The sequence below is a fragment of the Equus asinus genome, chromosome 8, assembly GCF_041296235.1.
Source record: "Equus asinus isolate D_3611 breed Donkey chromosome 8, EquAss-T2T_v2, whole genome shotgun sequence".
NCBI lineage: Eukaryota > Metazoa > Chordata > Mammalia > Perissodactyla > Equidae > Equus > Equus asinus.
In genome coordinates, this window is record NC_091797.1 from 10,292,209 (window position 1) to 10,307,611 (window position 15,403).

The 15,403-nt window shown below is 44.2% G+C and overlaps 1 protein-coding gene across 28 annotated transcripts in view; it reads left to right on the forward strand.

Moving 5' to 3' along the window:
* The window catches only part of DST (dystonin), a 438,190-nt gene that overhangs the window by 46,326 nt on the left and 376,461 nt on the right, over positions 1-15,403 (forward strand). For all 28 annotated transcript variants that reach the window (XM_070514637.1, XM_070514639.1, XM_070514651.1 and 25 more), the window contains exon 3: positions 6,002-6,202. In XM_070514637.1, the coding sequence (XP_070370738.1) occupies positions 6,002-6,202 (201 nt within the window). The remainder of the gene's footprint in view (positions 1-6,001; positions 6,203-15,403) is intronic.

Here is a 15,403-nt window from a genome sequence, read left to right on the forward strand (position 1 = left end):
CATTGGCTAGGACTTAGTCACGTGGCCCTAACTAATTGCAAGGGAAGCCAGGAAATGTGTTCTAGCTTGTGCCCAAGAAAAAGAGGCAAACATGGATTTTGGTGAGCAGCTAGCAGTGTCTGTCATAAACTGTTTATGGAAATTTCTGAGATTTTCTGTATTCTGGACCTAGTTTATCGCATAAACCCCTTTGACAGTCTGGTGAAGCCCATGGACTCATTCCCAATGTTTTTAAATGCATAAAAGAATATACATGGAATTACGAAGTTAGCCAATTATATTGAAATACAATTACAAATTATTAAAAAATATATATATGTATATTTTTTTTTTGGTGAGGAAGATTGGCCCCGAGCTAACATCTGTTTACCAGTCTTCCTCTATTTTATATGTGGGATGCTGCCACAGTGTGGCTTGATGAGCAGTGTGTAGGTCCGTACCTGAGACTCCTAAAGCAGATTGCGTGAACTTAACCATTATGCCACTGGGCTGGCCTGTTAAAAACATTTTTGATAGAGCAATATATGTACTTCTTTATTAATGCATTAAATAACAAGATCTAATGATAGATTTACTAACTACTGTGATTTTGAAGTAACAATGAGTATAAATGGTATTTTGAGATATCTGCAGCCACTGTAATTTAAGATTTAAATATCTGTGATTTCTTTTGGTGGCAAAAGTCACAGGTACTGCTAATAATACCAGGTGTATGGCCTACATTCATAATTGAGCAATATGCTAAATTTCAATGAGAGGTTAGTAAAAATAGAGATATAAATTTTCCCCATCCAAGATCATTGACTGCCCCCCCCATCTCTCTTGAATTTTATCCATGGATCCAAGAACTTCTGCTATTCACTTCATTTCTAGCCTTGGATGAGGAGAATCAGAATTTGTAGGGGTATTACATGCCGTATAAATGTCAGCTGATCGAGCTTCATAATATTTGAGTATGGTAAATTTGTATCTGATATACCTATAAACGTTGGTTTTTCAGGTATAGCAATACACAAAAGCAATTCTGTGTACATACTCAATGACTCAATGAATTAGTTTCCATTTGTTCAGATGCTTCATCAGTAAACTGGATGTTAGTTTGATCTTATATAACAATAATTGTTACCTGAAAATGTTAACTTTTTCAATTTCTCCTCACTTATCTAAATTGTTTATAGACCTTTTCTTGTTTTAATCAGTTAGCATATATTCCTGAGCACTTCCGTGGCGCCCAGGCCTATGACTGTATGTAGACGATTAGCCCTGAATGCATTGCAGCCTTCTAATCTCCCTGCCTACAAACGGAGTGGCGAGAGCGCTAGTCTGGAGTTAGAGACCTGGCTTCTAATCTGGGTTTTTCTAAGGGCGAGCTTTTGCCTTAGGGAGGTTACTTAACCCTCAAAAGCCTCAGTTTGGTTGAAGTGGATACAGTAGGCTTAGCACCTAAATGGTGCTTAGTAAATTTTTGTTTTGATGTCTTCTACCTTTTCATGCTGGTCTGCACAGCCCAACAGCTGGTTAAATCTGTGTATTCAACCTGCGAGGAGAATAGTTAACTGTGTGAAAGCATGACAGCAAGAGTAGGCAGTGGGCTTTTTTTGTTTGTAAGCAACAGAATCTGACTCTGTGTGACTTAAGCCAAAAGAGAATTTATTACAAATATATGGTGGAACTCGCAATCAAGACTGAAGATCTGGTTAGAACGGACAGAAGTAGGCAGCTTCCGAAGGGGTTGGGTGCAGCCGCTAGACTAATGAATCCGTAGTGAGTTTTTCAGTCTTCACCTCCCTCCATTTAATATCCAGCGTCCAAGGAGAGGGACTTGGATTGTTTGAGCCTTGGCCCTGAGCCTCCCCGTGAACTGCACCAGGTTCTTAAGGGGCAGGATCTAGAGTGAGCTGTGGAGCCCCTGCCTCAGCTCTGTATCGAGACCGCACATCTCGAGGAGTTGTTACCCAAAAGGTGCTGAGAAAATGGGGAGGCCTAAAGATGCAGACGTCCACTACCGAGAGACTTCCACGTGTCTATCACCTGCTGGTTAAAGGGGATCCGGGCAAGAGCGAATGAATAGAGAGAGAAATGGACTTGATACTGACACTGTCAAATCCTGGGAGCATCTCTGAGAGCTTATAGCACCACCTACCGTTTTAAAATAAAATTGCCTCTGTTAAAAGTTGTGGCTTATTTTTTAGAGTATTTGGGACAAGCAAGTGTAATAAACCATAAACCTATAATTCTGTGCAGTGGTTGAGGGAAATAAAAAATGGTGGCCGCCCGGGTTGCTCATGGTGTTTGTGATCACAGCTCTGAATGCTGGGGTGTAAAATGCTGCTGCAACCTCCCAGAACTCAGAGAAATAGTAGTAGTGATGGTGATAATTTATTGACTACTTATTGTAATCCATGTACTGTTCTAAGTACTACTATGGATTATCTTGTTTAAACCCCACCATAACTCTGTGAGAGAGGCAGTACTGTGTGTATTTGATAGATGAAGGAACTGAGGCACAGAGAAGTCACTTGGCCAAGATGGCACACCTAGTAAGTGAGCGAGCTGGTATGCGAGCCCAGAGAGTCTGCCTCCCTGGAGACTGAGCGCCTGGGACTCTAGAGTGAAGAGCTCTCTCCTGATGCCCGGGGTGGTCGGCCTCCCAGCAGGACCCCCCATGTGTCTGCCAGCAAGCACACCTGCAGGGTGATTCGTTTTCCTCTTTACATCTGATGAATAACACTTTTGTCTTTAAGAATGTCTATCATTCACACAATTAGTGTGCATAGTAATCCTGGCCAACACTTCGATATCCCTACATGCCAGACACTCTTGTAAGAACTTTACTCACATTAATTCGTTTATTCTTCTCAACATCCCTATGCGGGGACTGCGATTTTCAGTCTCCATTTTACAGGTGAGGGAATGGTTAAGTGACTATCTGAGATCACACAACCAGGATGTGACAGAGGCAGTGCGTGAGCCCAGATCGTCTGCCTGTGGTGTGTGTACTGTACCACAGTGCGGATAAAACTTGTTTAAATGTAAGAGAAATCAGAGAGGCCTACGTGATGGTGCTCAGATCTTGGAAAGAATGTGAAGGTGGGATGAAAATGACTGAAGTTTAGGAAGGACTGTTTTAAACTGCTTCCAACTTTTATTACAAGTAATGCTCGAATATCCTCCCGGACATACTTGGTAGAATTTCTCTAGGGTAGATAGAGGCATGTGGATTTACTGCGTTATTGCTCTGCAGAATGACTGTACCAACTGTTTTAAGTTTTCTGGGTCACTTTAAGGGAGTTTTATGTAGTTTTTTTCCTAAGTGTTTCTAAAATTTGTAGGTCACCGAGGACTATTGGTAACAATACAAGTTAAGCAAAATCCAGTTGCTTATTACTCGTAAGAGCATAAGAGAAGGAGAATCTGCATTCTTACCAAAGAAATAGACTCAACTCTCCCACTGTGACAAAAGCTAGTGTATTATCAAGTACTTTATAATTCTACCACTGCTCTTATTTCTGAACTAGAAAGAAGGCGGGGGCTGTGGAAACTAATGCCACCTAGTGGTTAGACTAAACTCTGCTCCTAGAGGTTCTCGGTCCTCAAAGTGCTGAAAAGTACCAGAGGAGCTGGTTAAAAATCAGATTCTTGGAGCCAGTCCTGTGGCCTAGTGGTTGAGTTCAGTGTGCTCTGCTTCAGCAGCCAGAGTTTGGTTCCTGGGCACGCACCCATACCACTCCTCAGTGGCCATCTTGGCAGCCATGTTGTGGCAGTGACACACGTACAAAATAGAGGAAGACTAGCAACAGATACTAGTTTAGGATGAATCTTCCTCAGCAAAAAAAGAAAAAAAAATCACATTCTTGGCCTCACCCCTAGTGAGTCTACTTCAGAAAGGAGAGAGATAAAGAGGGGTGTGTGTGAGTGTGTGTGTGTGTGTGTGTTGTGGGGGGGGGGGAGGGTGTCCAGGAACCTGCATATTTAAAAAGCAGCCCGCATGGTTGTCGGTTCTGACCTGTTTGGTCCTAACTCTGCTCGCAGAACGCGGCTTAAGAATTGGCTCAGCTCCTTCTCCCTAATCCTCTTCACCAGCAGCTGCTGTCGCCGCTCCTGGATTATATGGGAGCTGTGGGGATCTGCCACGACTATTTTGGGTTGAAGAGGATGCAGCTCAGCTTGCACATAGAGGAGGGATGGGAACAGGCTAATATGTTGGGGGTGAGAAGAAAGTGCTCGAACTGTGACCTCAGCTTTGCCAAATATATTTGCATTTCCTCAGCCCCGACATTTGTCTTTTTTCCCCTCTCCGTGTCCTTCAGCCTGGAATTCAGGGTCTCCATCAGCAGACGCCAGACCTTGTCCGTGTCCCTCAGTGAGAAGGCCGCTGTGCACATCCGTCTTTCAGAGTCCCGCAGGATCATGCTCAGCCTCTTCTTGTCCTGCTTCTCCTTCTAAAATTCCCTCTTCTATTCTTTATGCCTTTGCTATCTTTAAATTTTCATACATCTTTTAAACTTCAGAAGCCCTACCACTTCAGAGAAGCCCTCCTTGGAGCGTTGGTCCCCTTTGCCCCCTCACGTCCCCCATCCTCACGCGTATCTTTACTCTTATCCCGGCACACCATCAAATAGTGGTTCTTCTTGCTACACAGATATTCCATCCATCTGTCTGTTGTTGTACTTATCCATCCATTCTTTATGATGTTTCCCTTGCCTGGAATATTCATCCTTCAAATGCTACCCACTCAACTAAGCCAAATATAGACTATTCTCACCTTCATTCACTGATTCCTTCTCCGAGATCTGTGGGCACTGACAGTCCTCAGCTGCCCACTTTGCCCCTTAATTACACATTCCAGTGTGTTCATGAGCTCTGTTAGACTTCTGCTCTCCAGGAAATCGTGAGCTACATGAGGACAGAGATTATTTTATGTAATTCTTTCAGATTTCCCAAAATATGCACATTCCCAAATGCATGATATGGCTTAAATGAACTTGTTCCTGTTGTCTAGCGAGTTGTCCTTATTCACACCTTGCTCTAAAAGAGAAGGAAAAGTAACATCTTGTTGAGCACCTGCTGTTTCCCAGATCCTGTGCTTAGAATTTTTATCTATGTTACCTTACTTAAAACCTAAAAACTCTGTGAATAGGATGTTATCTATTTCTTAGATTAGAGCAGTTAGACTCACAAATATTTAATCATTGTGTAGCTACAATTACCAGGTCAGCATTTGGACCCAGGCCCATCTGTCCCCAAAACCCACAGTCCTCCCTCCATCGTGTTGCCTCCATTTCGTTGCAGGTCTTCATTTTATGGTATTTTGTAAGGGTGCTTTGCATTCCTGATTTCCTTCCTTCAAGGAGTCTGCTATCAGGAGGGTCAAGTGGCACCACACTTGGAATAGTGCTCAGTCCTGCTCCCTATACCCTGCTTCATGCCTATGTGGGAATACTCTTCTTCACCCGTGGTCTGATTTGTATACACACAAGTAAAGCAATGTGCCCACCTGCCTTCTTTTTTTGGACTGGCTTTACTGGATTAAAAACACTTCTTGGGGCCAGCCCTGTTGCGTAGTTGTTGAGCTTCAGCACACTCTGCTTTGGTGGTGTGGGCCTACACTACTCGTCAGCTGTGCTGTGGTGGCAACCCACATATAAAGTAGAGGAAGACTGGCACAGATGTAAGCTCATGGCTAATCTTCCTCAGCAAAAAAAAGAGGAAGATTGGCAACAGATGTTAGCTCAGGGCCAGTTTTCCTCAGCAAAAAACAAAAACAAAAACAAAAAACTCTTAGTGTTGAATAACTCTGGGCCCTGAAACACTTAGGTGCTTTACAGAACACACCACCTTTGCTTGCATGCCAAGCCTGTTTCTCCATGCTCACTTTGGAAATGTAAATGATCTCAGTGAGCTGGGTGTTTTTTGGAACTCTTTGTATAACTAGCCCCAGAAAATTTCCAAACTAACTCAATACAACTCTGGATTTGTTTGGTTGTGTTCTGTGCTACAGGGATTCAGGGCAAGCCCTCGGCATCTTAGGAGACGAGCTGCAGCGGCTGCGGCTGCCCGTCTGGAAGAAGCCAAGCCTGTGGTGGAAGTTCACCATCAGAGCGAGCAGGAAATTTCAGTGAGGAAACGAAGAATCAAGAAAAATAGCCGAGTCCAGCCAGAATTTTATCACTCCGTTCAAGGTGCTTCAACCAGAAGACCTGTAAGTAGAGAAGTGTCTTTTATAACAATGTTAAATACGGTGTCAAAGGGTGTGGTCATTCTTTTAGTTTTAAAAAATTATCAGGTGAACTTGAAATATTTACGCTCTTGGTATCCCCAGCATGCGGCCGTGTGTACTCATGTGAGTTCCAGCAAGGAATGTGGTTTCACAGGAAGCCCTGGGGCAGGGAGTTGCTGAAGAATCCAGTTAGTCGCTGCCAGACAGGTGGATGTAAAAACTGAGAATTCTGAGCCCCGTTGGAGCCGGGGTCTAGGATGAGGATGGGGGCCATAGAGTCAACAAGCTGAGGTGCGGTGCTGACCAGATCAGAGCTGGGGAAGAGGGCCGACCCCAAAGCCAGCAGCAGGGTGGGAGGAGCGTGGACGGAAAGGAAAGGTGAGGTTGGAGTCTGGGTGGGAGCTGAACCCCTGCAAGGGGCTCTTGGCCAGTCAGGCCTGCGCTGCCCGCTGCAGCCAGCCAGGGTGACTCTGTGAGGGTGCCGGCCTTCTCAGGTGTGGCGTTTCTGTTGTTCCCAGGCAGCAGCCTTGTCCTTTGCTTTTCTTTTTTTTCTTTTTGTTGAGGAAGATTAGCCCTGAGCTAACATCTGCCGCCAATCCTCCTCTTTTTGCTGAGGAAGACAGGCCCTGAGCTAACATCCATGCCCATCTTCCTCTGCTTTCTATGTGGGACTCCTACCACAGCATGGCTTGACAAGCAGCGCCATGTCCACACCCGGGATCCGAACCGGCGAACCCCAGGCCGACGAAGAGGGACATGTGCCCTTAACCGCTGCGCCCCGGTGGCCCTGCCTTGTCCTTTTCTAACCAAGTGCCCTGTGTCTCTGTCGGTCCAGTGCTGCCTGACCGGGGAAATTCGCGGCTCACCTGGGGCTGGTCTCCATCTACTTCTTGCTTGCCTCTGAAGCACATTTTTCTGTGTGCCCGGATTTTTTTCTTGGTTGGGGTTCTCACGCATGGACTTTTTACCAAGGCTGTGACAGTTAAGGATTTGGGGCTTAGAACATGACAAACTTTTACAAAACTATTTCATGACTTTAATTTTCCGTTGGTTTAGCATTAAAGCAAATTTCCCTCTGGTTCATGCCAACCTAGGGGAGCCATCAATATTTGACTTGATAATAAGTCTTCGTAAATTATTAAAACAGAACTGCCGTCCTGTGGGGGTGACCATGTGGCAGGCACATGTGGAAATTGTTAGAAGGCCAGGAGAATGTCTGACAGTGACCAGGCTGGTGACAATGGCAAGAAGCTAAATTCCTTTACAGAAAACGTCTCATTTATCTTTAACCAGTTGTAAAATAAGCACATATTTAGAGATGAGAATATTCTTTTCATGATTTAATAAAACAAAGGCTAAGGAGAATTGGTGTCTACGTGGAGCAATATTAAATAGTAGGAAAATTTATTCATTCAACAAACGTGAGCTTTTTACAGGAAATAAGGGACTCACAGATATATATTAATAACTGTCAGTTATTGAGGGCTTATAGTATAAGAGGAATTATTCTACATGACTCACTTAATAACCCTCTGAGGTAGAGGTGGTTGTTGTTCCCATTTTATGGGTGCTGACATTGAGGCCCAGAGAGAGTAAAGAACTTGCCTAAGTTGACCCAGTTGTTTGGGGCAGAGTCCATGATTTGCATCTAGGCAGCCCGCCTCCAGAGCCCAAGCACGTCCCTCTACCATCTGCCACCCTCCTGTATTACCTGGTCTCCAGGAACTCCCAGTTGAGTCAATGGACAGACATGCAAACAAGTAAACGTAAAGCATGTCTGTGTTACGCAGATGCTGTTGTAGAGTTGTGCACGTGGCACTACAGAAGCGTCTTGGAGGTCCAGCGATATTTACAGAGAAGCAGACACCTGAGATGAGTCCTGAAGGACAAGGAGTTTATCAGCTGGGAAGTGGAGGCCGATATCTCTGATGAGAAGAACACGTACAAAAGCACCGAGGCACTGAAGGATATGGCACACTGGGGACAGCTCGAGGTGCTGCCGGTAGATGAGACTGGATGGGTCAGGCAGGGCCAGATCATGAAGAGATTGTCTGTTATGCTGAATAGTTGGTTTTATCTCTGTGATGGGGATCTATGGAAGGTAGGGATTAGGCACCTTGGTTCTCTTGCCCAGAATCTAGAGAATTCTTTGCTTCTTCTCATCTCCCGCTGTGGATCAGGATGGAGGAAGTGATTATCATCAAAGTTTAGAAACCCTCCACCGCTGTTCTCTCATGAACACTGTACATCACTGCCTTGCGTAATAATACATGTTCCTCATGGCTCCGTGACCTTGAACTTGCTTTGTCCTTGAATTCCTTTCCTCATTCTTTGTTGGTCTGGTGAATTCCAGTTCACCTCTTAAGACTGACCCATGATCAAGTTCTTGTTCAGAAACGTCTTTTCTGGTCCTTCCTGTCCTAGTGAGGTGCCTTTTGTTGTGCTCTTTGAGCCCTTATACAGATCTCCAACATAGCCATTATCCAAGTGAAAAAGGCAGGCTCCGTACTAAGAAAGACATGGTTCAAATCGTGCTCTGTGTATCTGGCAGCAAACAATTGACACACCAAGAGAGTTTAACTGAAGAGAGTGAAATGAAAGGACTATTGACAGAGGTGTGGGCAGAGCTAGGGCGCTTCACCAGCCTTCAAGGGGAGCCCACCTACCTACCACTCCTCGCCTGAAGGGGCCGCAGAAGGCAGTGGTCTCACCGGATCCTGGTAAGAGATGCTGGAGCCACAGAACCTCCACAGGAGCTGCGGCTGAGGAGGGCAGCCATGCCAGGACCCAGCGAGCCAGGAAGGGAGTGGGGAGTAATGCGCCACCCTCTTTGCTCCTTCTGGTGCTTTCCATTGACCCAACCTAAGTGGAAGCCAGAAGGTGATGCGGATTGCAGAGATCAGCATCCCAAGAACAGAGCAGGGCAGAGATGGGCAGGGAGTCTGAGAGGGGACAGGGACAGTGAGAATAAAAAATATGTGGTAATCTTTGGCAAGTTGTTCAACTCCTTGACACTCAGCTTTCTTCTATAAAGTGATAATAGCTACCTTGCTGAGTCGTGAGGATGAACTGAGCTGACATATGGAATAGATGGCATAATGACTTGCTTAGACTAAACAATAAATGCTAATTCCTTCCTTTCCTTTCCTCTCGTACACCTTGACTTCTTTGGGGGCCGTATCGTCTGGTCCAGAATATCTCCTGGCATATGGCATCTGAATGCATTTTATTGAATAAGTGAATGAATGATATTTATACATGAGTATTGCTTGTGCACTATAGGAATTCAGAGAATGAAGAGGGTTTGTTTTTTTTACCCCCCAGTAGAGTGGTCCAGAAGAGAGGGGACTGAGTTGGGCTTTCACATATGGACAGGAATTGCCCAGGCAGCAGGTGTGGGTCTGGGAAGTGGAGGCAGCAGAAGTGTGAGAAGCATTTGGCTGGGTGTGGGGATTCATGTGAGAGAAGTACAAGGTAGAGCTGGAAAAAGAGGGTGGGGCCAGGAGACATTCCAGACAACCACTCTGTTTAAACTTCATTTTCTGTGCTTCCTGGAGACCCTGGCAGAGGTGAGTAGTGTGATTAAAGCAGGATTTTGGGAAGATTAAACATGTGCAGGGGGAGTCAGAGGGCAGCAGGACGGGGGCCAGGTGAGTAGCCACTGCGGAGTCTAGGTTGCCGTGAATAGAACCTGAACTCGGCTTACCCCGTGACACGCCCTGCCTGCATCTCGTGATCGTGCTGTGGCGGAATCTGAGATGGCCTTTGCTCTGTCTCCTCAGAAGGAGCAGTTGGAAGAGGGAGAGATTAGAGGGCAGGAAATAGCAGTGGAGGCTGCTCTGGTTTGGGGCAATATAAACAGTCTGGGCAGTGTTCTTGGGGCAGGTAAAGCTCACCTCCTCCATCTGTCTGCATCTCCTAGGGGTTGTCTTGGAGACTGGGAATTGTCAGAGTTGGTGGTGAGGAGGCTGTTGGCTCCCTGTCTCACATGATTCCTGCTCAGCCTTCTGGGACCTTATGGCCTCTGCTGACCTTTCCCTGTTTTTATGGGGAATCGGGCCGAGGCCTTGTGTCCTCTTCTGGATTTGGTTAGGCATAGTCAGTAGTGCCTGCTAGGGCCACCGTGTTCAACATGTCCCCGAGGCCTTTTCCTTTTCTAACTTTCACATTTGGAGAAAATCAGTGTTACCATGTGTTGCCATGAAGGCAGCTCTGATTGTGGTTTGGGGATGCAATAAAAATAAATCAGCTGTGGTGACTCAGGATTATTTGAATGACTTGGTGTGAAGAACTGCAGGCATTTCTAGTGGCTTCTGAGTAAGGAACAGGCCCCGGAGTGAGACAGACTGAAACAGGATGTAGCTGTGAAGGAGATGAGTCAGGAAATGTGACAGTGCCGTTTCAGCCAACTTCAGCCAAGTAGGACCATCCTCTTGATGGAGTGGGCTACATGCCACCTGGAATGCACTCTACTTTGGCATCCTTGGCTGCTCTAACCCATTGACTTATTCTGAATTCATAACTTATACTCAAATGTGCCTATAAGAATTTATAATGGAGAGCACTCCTAGAAACTTAATAATGTATGTGTTTTTTATTTCCCTCCTTTGGAATGTTTCTAAGGATGAGTTAGCTAAAAATTTATCCTGATTTTCTCTTAGTGAATATGTCTTGGCACTTACATTATATATTAAGACATGTCACTGGAACACTTAGGAATTTTCTCCCACCTTGGCACAGAAAAGATAATTACACCTAGACCTCCATTTGTTCTTTAGTATTTTGACATTACGAAGCATTTTTTGGTGTTTTTAAACATCATCATCATCATCACAAGAGCTCTCCCATTTACTGCGTGCTTACTGCATTGGCAACACATGGACATTGTTCTCTGCGTGCTTCTCGACTTTTTCTCACTTAATCTTCCCAGCAGTTCTCTGGGGTAGGTGTCCCCTTTCCAGAGGAGGAAACGCGTCACTGTCACACAACGGGTAGATGATGGAACTCAGATTTAAACTCAAGCCCTCTGGCGTGAGCAGTTTGAGAACGGAGAAATTCAAAGGACCACATTTCTCATGTGGGTGTTTATCCTAATCAGCCTTCCCATTGTAATTTAATTACTTTGAGTCTCAGTGTTCCTACCTGCATAGATGGTAGATATAAATGAGATCTTTGGGTTTTTTAACTATTACATAAATCAAAACCTATTTTTAAATGGTGTTGAAAACCCCAGATAAACCCCAAACCTCATTTTTGCCATGCATTTTATTGATCCTCTCTTTCCGTGAAAGATCACCTAGGAAGTAGCAAGAGTCTTTCTACCCTATTGCCCGCTCACGTGAACCTCTTAATGTGTAACAACTCTCACACCCAAGAAGTATTTATGTGTTTGGTGTTGGGGATGGGGTATGGGGAAATAAAAATTTTAGACTACTTGAAAGTAATCAGGCACCGTGACTCTATTCCTGTCATATTTCCCTGATTGCACTTTTTTGCACACTACAGCAGCATTGCCTATGTTTCCTCATGACTTAGACTCTGAGACTTACTCATAGAGCTGAAGGAGTATCTGATTAAAAATTACTAGTGCTGTCAAGTCATTGCCCAAGCTGTAGCTTGCTCCCCTTGCTGCCAAAACCTGGGTCCCCCAGCCTCTGTCCTTTGGGGCCTCCACCATGAGAAACTGGGTCATTGAGCCTCTTAGTTTAGACTCAGGAGCTGGAGGACAGATAGGCCAGTGCAGATGATTGGTGGTCCTGCTTTCTGAAATGGTGAACGCTGAGGAAGAAGCAGGTTTGGGTTGAGGGGTGGAAATCAGATTTCCACTTTGGATATGTTACATTTGAAATATCTATCAGATATCTTAGTGTCTGGATTTCATGGAAGACATGAGTCTGGATTTGAGAGTCATTAGTACATAGATGTTATTATATCCATGAAACTGGATGGGATGACCGAGGAACTGAATACTGAAAGAGAGTTCAGCGCTGAGCCTTGGGGTTCTCCAGAGTTGAGAGGTTGGGAAGAGGACAGAGATTCCCTTATAACTTCCAACTCTTCCCTCAGAAATACAGATGTCTTGAGTAGAGATGGGTCCAGGACTCTTGACTTTTGTTTAAGGATATTCAACTTAGGCCAAGAAACAGCAACTCGGGTAGACACTAGAGAAAGCAGCAGAGAAGGATTTCCCAAACATACTGATTATTCCCTCCCTTCCTTGCCCTACTAAACCGCTTCCTTGACCACACCCTTCTTTTCCTTCTGTGGTTGGTTTCTGTTTTTGGTCCTTGGGGAAATTTTCTGCTTTTCTGATTGCAGCTTAGGTCATTGTCAGGCTGCAAGGAACATTGAATAGTTCGTAATTTTTAAAATTAATTCCAGCAGGATTTTAGGTCATCTTTGCAGTTGGGAGCTTGCTACAAGATAGAGAAGACTAACCACACATCCTTGATCTTGTTGAAAATATAGTGGGATGTTTCTCTGTTCCTTTCCTGCGTAGGTTATGAAATGGTCTTCCCTTTCCCTTTCCTTTTCAAATGTGTAGGACCAGGCAGCTTTATTTGCATAACCTCAGGACACTTCCCTTTCTGTGGAAGGCTTGGCTATACAGCTCATACCTTACTTCGACTTAATTAATGAGCAAACACAAAGCTTCTAAAGGAAATGTTTGTTTCCTTTTCCTCTTTAGAATTCTAGAGAATGTATTGAATTAATAAAGTAAGATTTCTTTTGATAATGGCCTCAAAAGGATTTTACTCAATTATGTCCATTCAACTTACTGAATCTCTACTACGCTGTGTATACACTCTGCTGTGCCTCCCTCATGGAATCTTATAAAAGATTTCATTTATTATAAATTTGCTACCAATAGTTACAAGAATAATTGGTGCACAGGAGCATGCAACGTAGGTGGCCCATATTAAATGAAGAATGCTAATAAAGATAGAGTTTAGTTTCTCAAACAGTGCATGAAACCAGGGTTAACTTGGTGAAGGGATTCATGTGCTCTGCTTGGACAAAAATAAGTACATCTTTCTAACTTACGATTCTCTTCAAGGTCAGCATTTTGACTGCAGCAAGGCCTGTTGCTATTCTGTTTGTCTTTCTTGTACTCCCCGTGGCCGAGTGGTTAAGTTCACGCGCTCTGCTGCATGCGGCCCAGTGTTTCGTTGGTTCGAATCCTGGGCGTGGACATGGCACTGCTCATCAAACCACGCTGAGGCAGTGTCCCACATGCCACAACTAGAAGGACCCACAACGAAGAATGCACAACTATGTACCGGGGGGCTTTGGGGAGAAAAAGGAAAAAAATAAAATCTTTAAAAAAAAAAAACAAAAAACGCGTCACCCGTTGTCTGAAAAACTTAAAGTTCTTTAAGCGCCAAGCAAAGGAAACCTAAAGAAAACTTTTAGATAGCCAGAGTTATACTTTGAGAGTTTCCCTGGACAACTGTGGATCAAAGGACTGAAGAGAAAGCCCCTTCAGAGACGGTCTAGTTTATTTCTTTACCTCTAACCAGAGCAATCTTTGAGTTGTTCCGGAAAGGTGGGTATAAATTCCTTGGTTTTAAAGGATGCACTCATAGCTTCCCTTGGAATTCTGTTTGACCTTTAACAGCCGTCTTTGCCTGAGATGACTGGTCTTTGCCTTCAGTCCTATGAGTTACTCTTTACGGCCATTTCCTGTTGTGTCATCTCTGAAGAGGGTGGAGCATAGCCACGTGCTGCTGTGCTACTGTCAGCCCTTGCGAAATCAAATGTTAAAGTCTGAGGGGATCTTCGAGCTTATCTGATTCGATGCTTCTCCTGATGCTAGGTTCTCCCTTACTTTAGTGGTGGGATCTCCCATGTAGATAGCGCTAATTAGTAGCAAGTAAATTGTACTTGAGAATCAAAAAGCTATTTCTTTTCTAGCCTCATGCTTCCATCTCTCTTGACCTTTTCCCCTAGATAGTTCTCAGTCTTTCCAGTATCACCTTTGTTGCATTCCCTCTGAACCACCTCCTGGGGAGTGACAGGGATCTGTCTGATTTCTCTCCATAGTGCCATTTTTTTCTTCAGTTCTAAGGTCATGAATGTGGTTCAAGGAAATCAAACTATGGAAATTGAACATATCCAGACAGATTTAGTTTGTGCCTTGGGAGAAAAGAGGTGTGTTCTGGAAATGACAGTGATGTTTCTGGAAAATTACTGCTTTGCAGTAGCTCTTTCTAGTTCAGTGGTACTTCATATTTTTAACAGTGTGTGCATATTCATTATCTCACTTAATCTGCACAACCAACTCGTGCATTGGGCACGGCATATGTTATCAACCCAATTCGACAAAACTGAGCCTCAGAGAGTAAAGGACTGACCCAAGGTCACAAATCTAGATAGAAGCAGACATCCCTCATCCTTGCTGTCTCTTTGGGGGGAGGGGCTCTAACTCAGATAATACTTGGGGACTTGGGTTTTAAATTCCAGGGACAAGAAAATAGATTACGGTAGACTGGAGGAATTACTCTTTTTCTCAACTTGAATCATTCCCAGGGGGTAGCTGTATATCTTTGAGCACCTGCTCATAGCCTGCATCATCTGTACTGGCCACCATAGAGTACCAATGTATTGGCAAGCCTGCTTAGATCTCATACTACCAACTCTATGCATCTTCCACAAATCCTGCTCAATTATCAAATGGTAAAGCAGGTAATCACATCTCATGCTGGGGAATGTCACTGACTTACTAGCCTTGACCCCCACTCTGTGCAGCTCAGCATTACTAAGATGGAGGGACATCAGATACCTAAGTTAAAATTAGGTTTAAATTTTAAATTAGGCTTAAATACTTCTGTGCACTGTTACTGGGAATGTAAAATGGTGCAGCCACTATGGAAGATGGTGTGGCAGTTCCTCAAAAAATTAAAAATAGCTTTACCGTAATATCCAGCAATCCCACTTTTGGATATAGACCCAAAAGAATTGAAAGCAAGGTCTTGAAGAGCTATTTGTACACATTTGTTCATAGCAGCGTTATTCACAATAGCCAAAAGGTAGGAGCAACCTGTGTCCATTGGCAGATGAATGAATAAACAAAATGTGGTCTATACATACAGCAGGATATTATTCAGCTTTAAAAAGAAAGGAAATTCTGATACCTGCTACAACACGGGTGAACTTTAAGGAAATTATACGAAGTGAAATAAG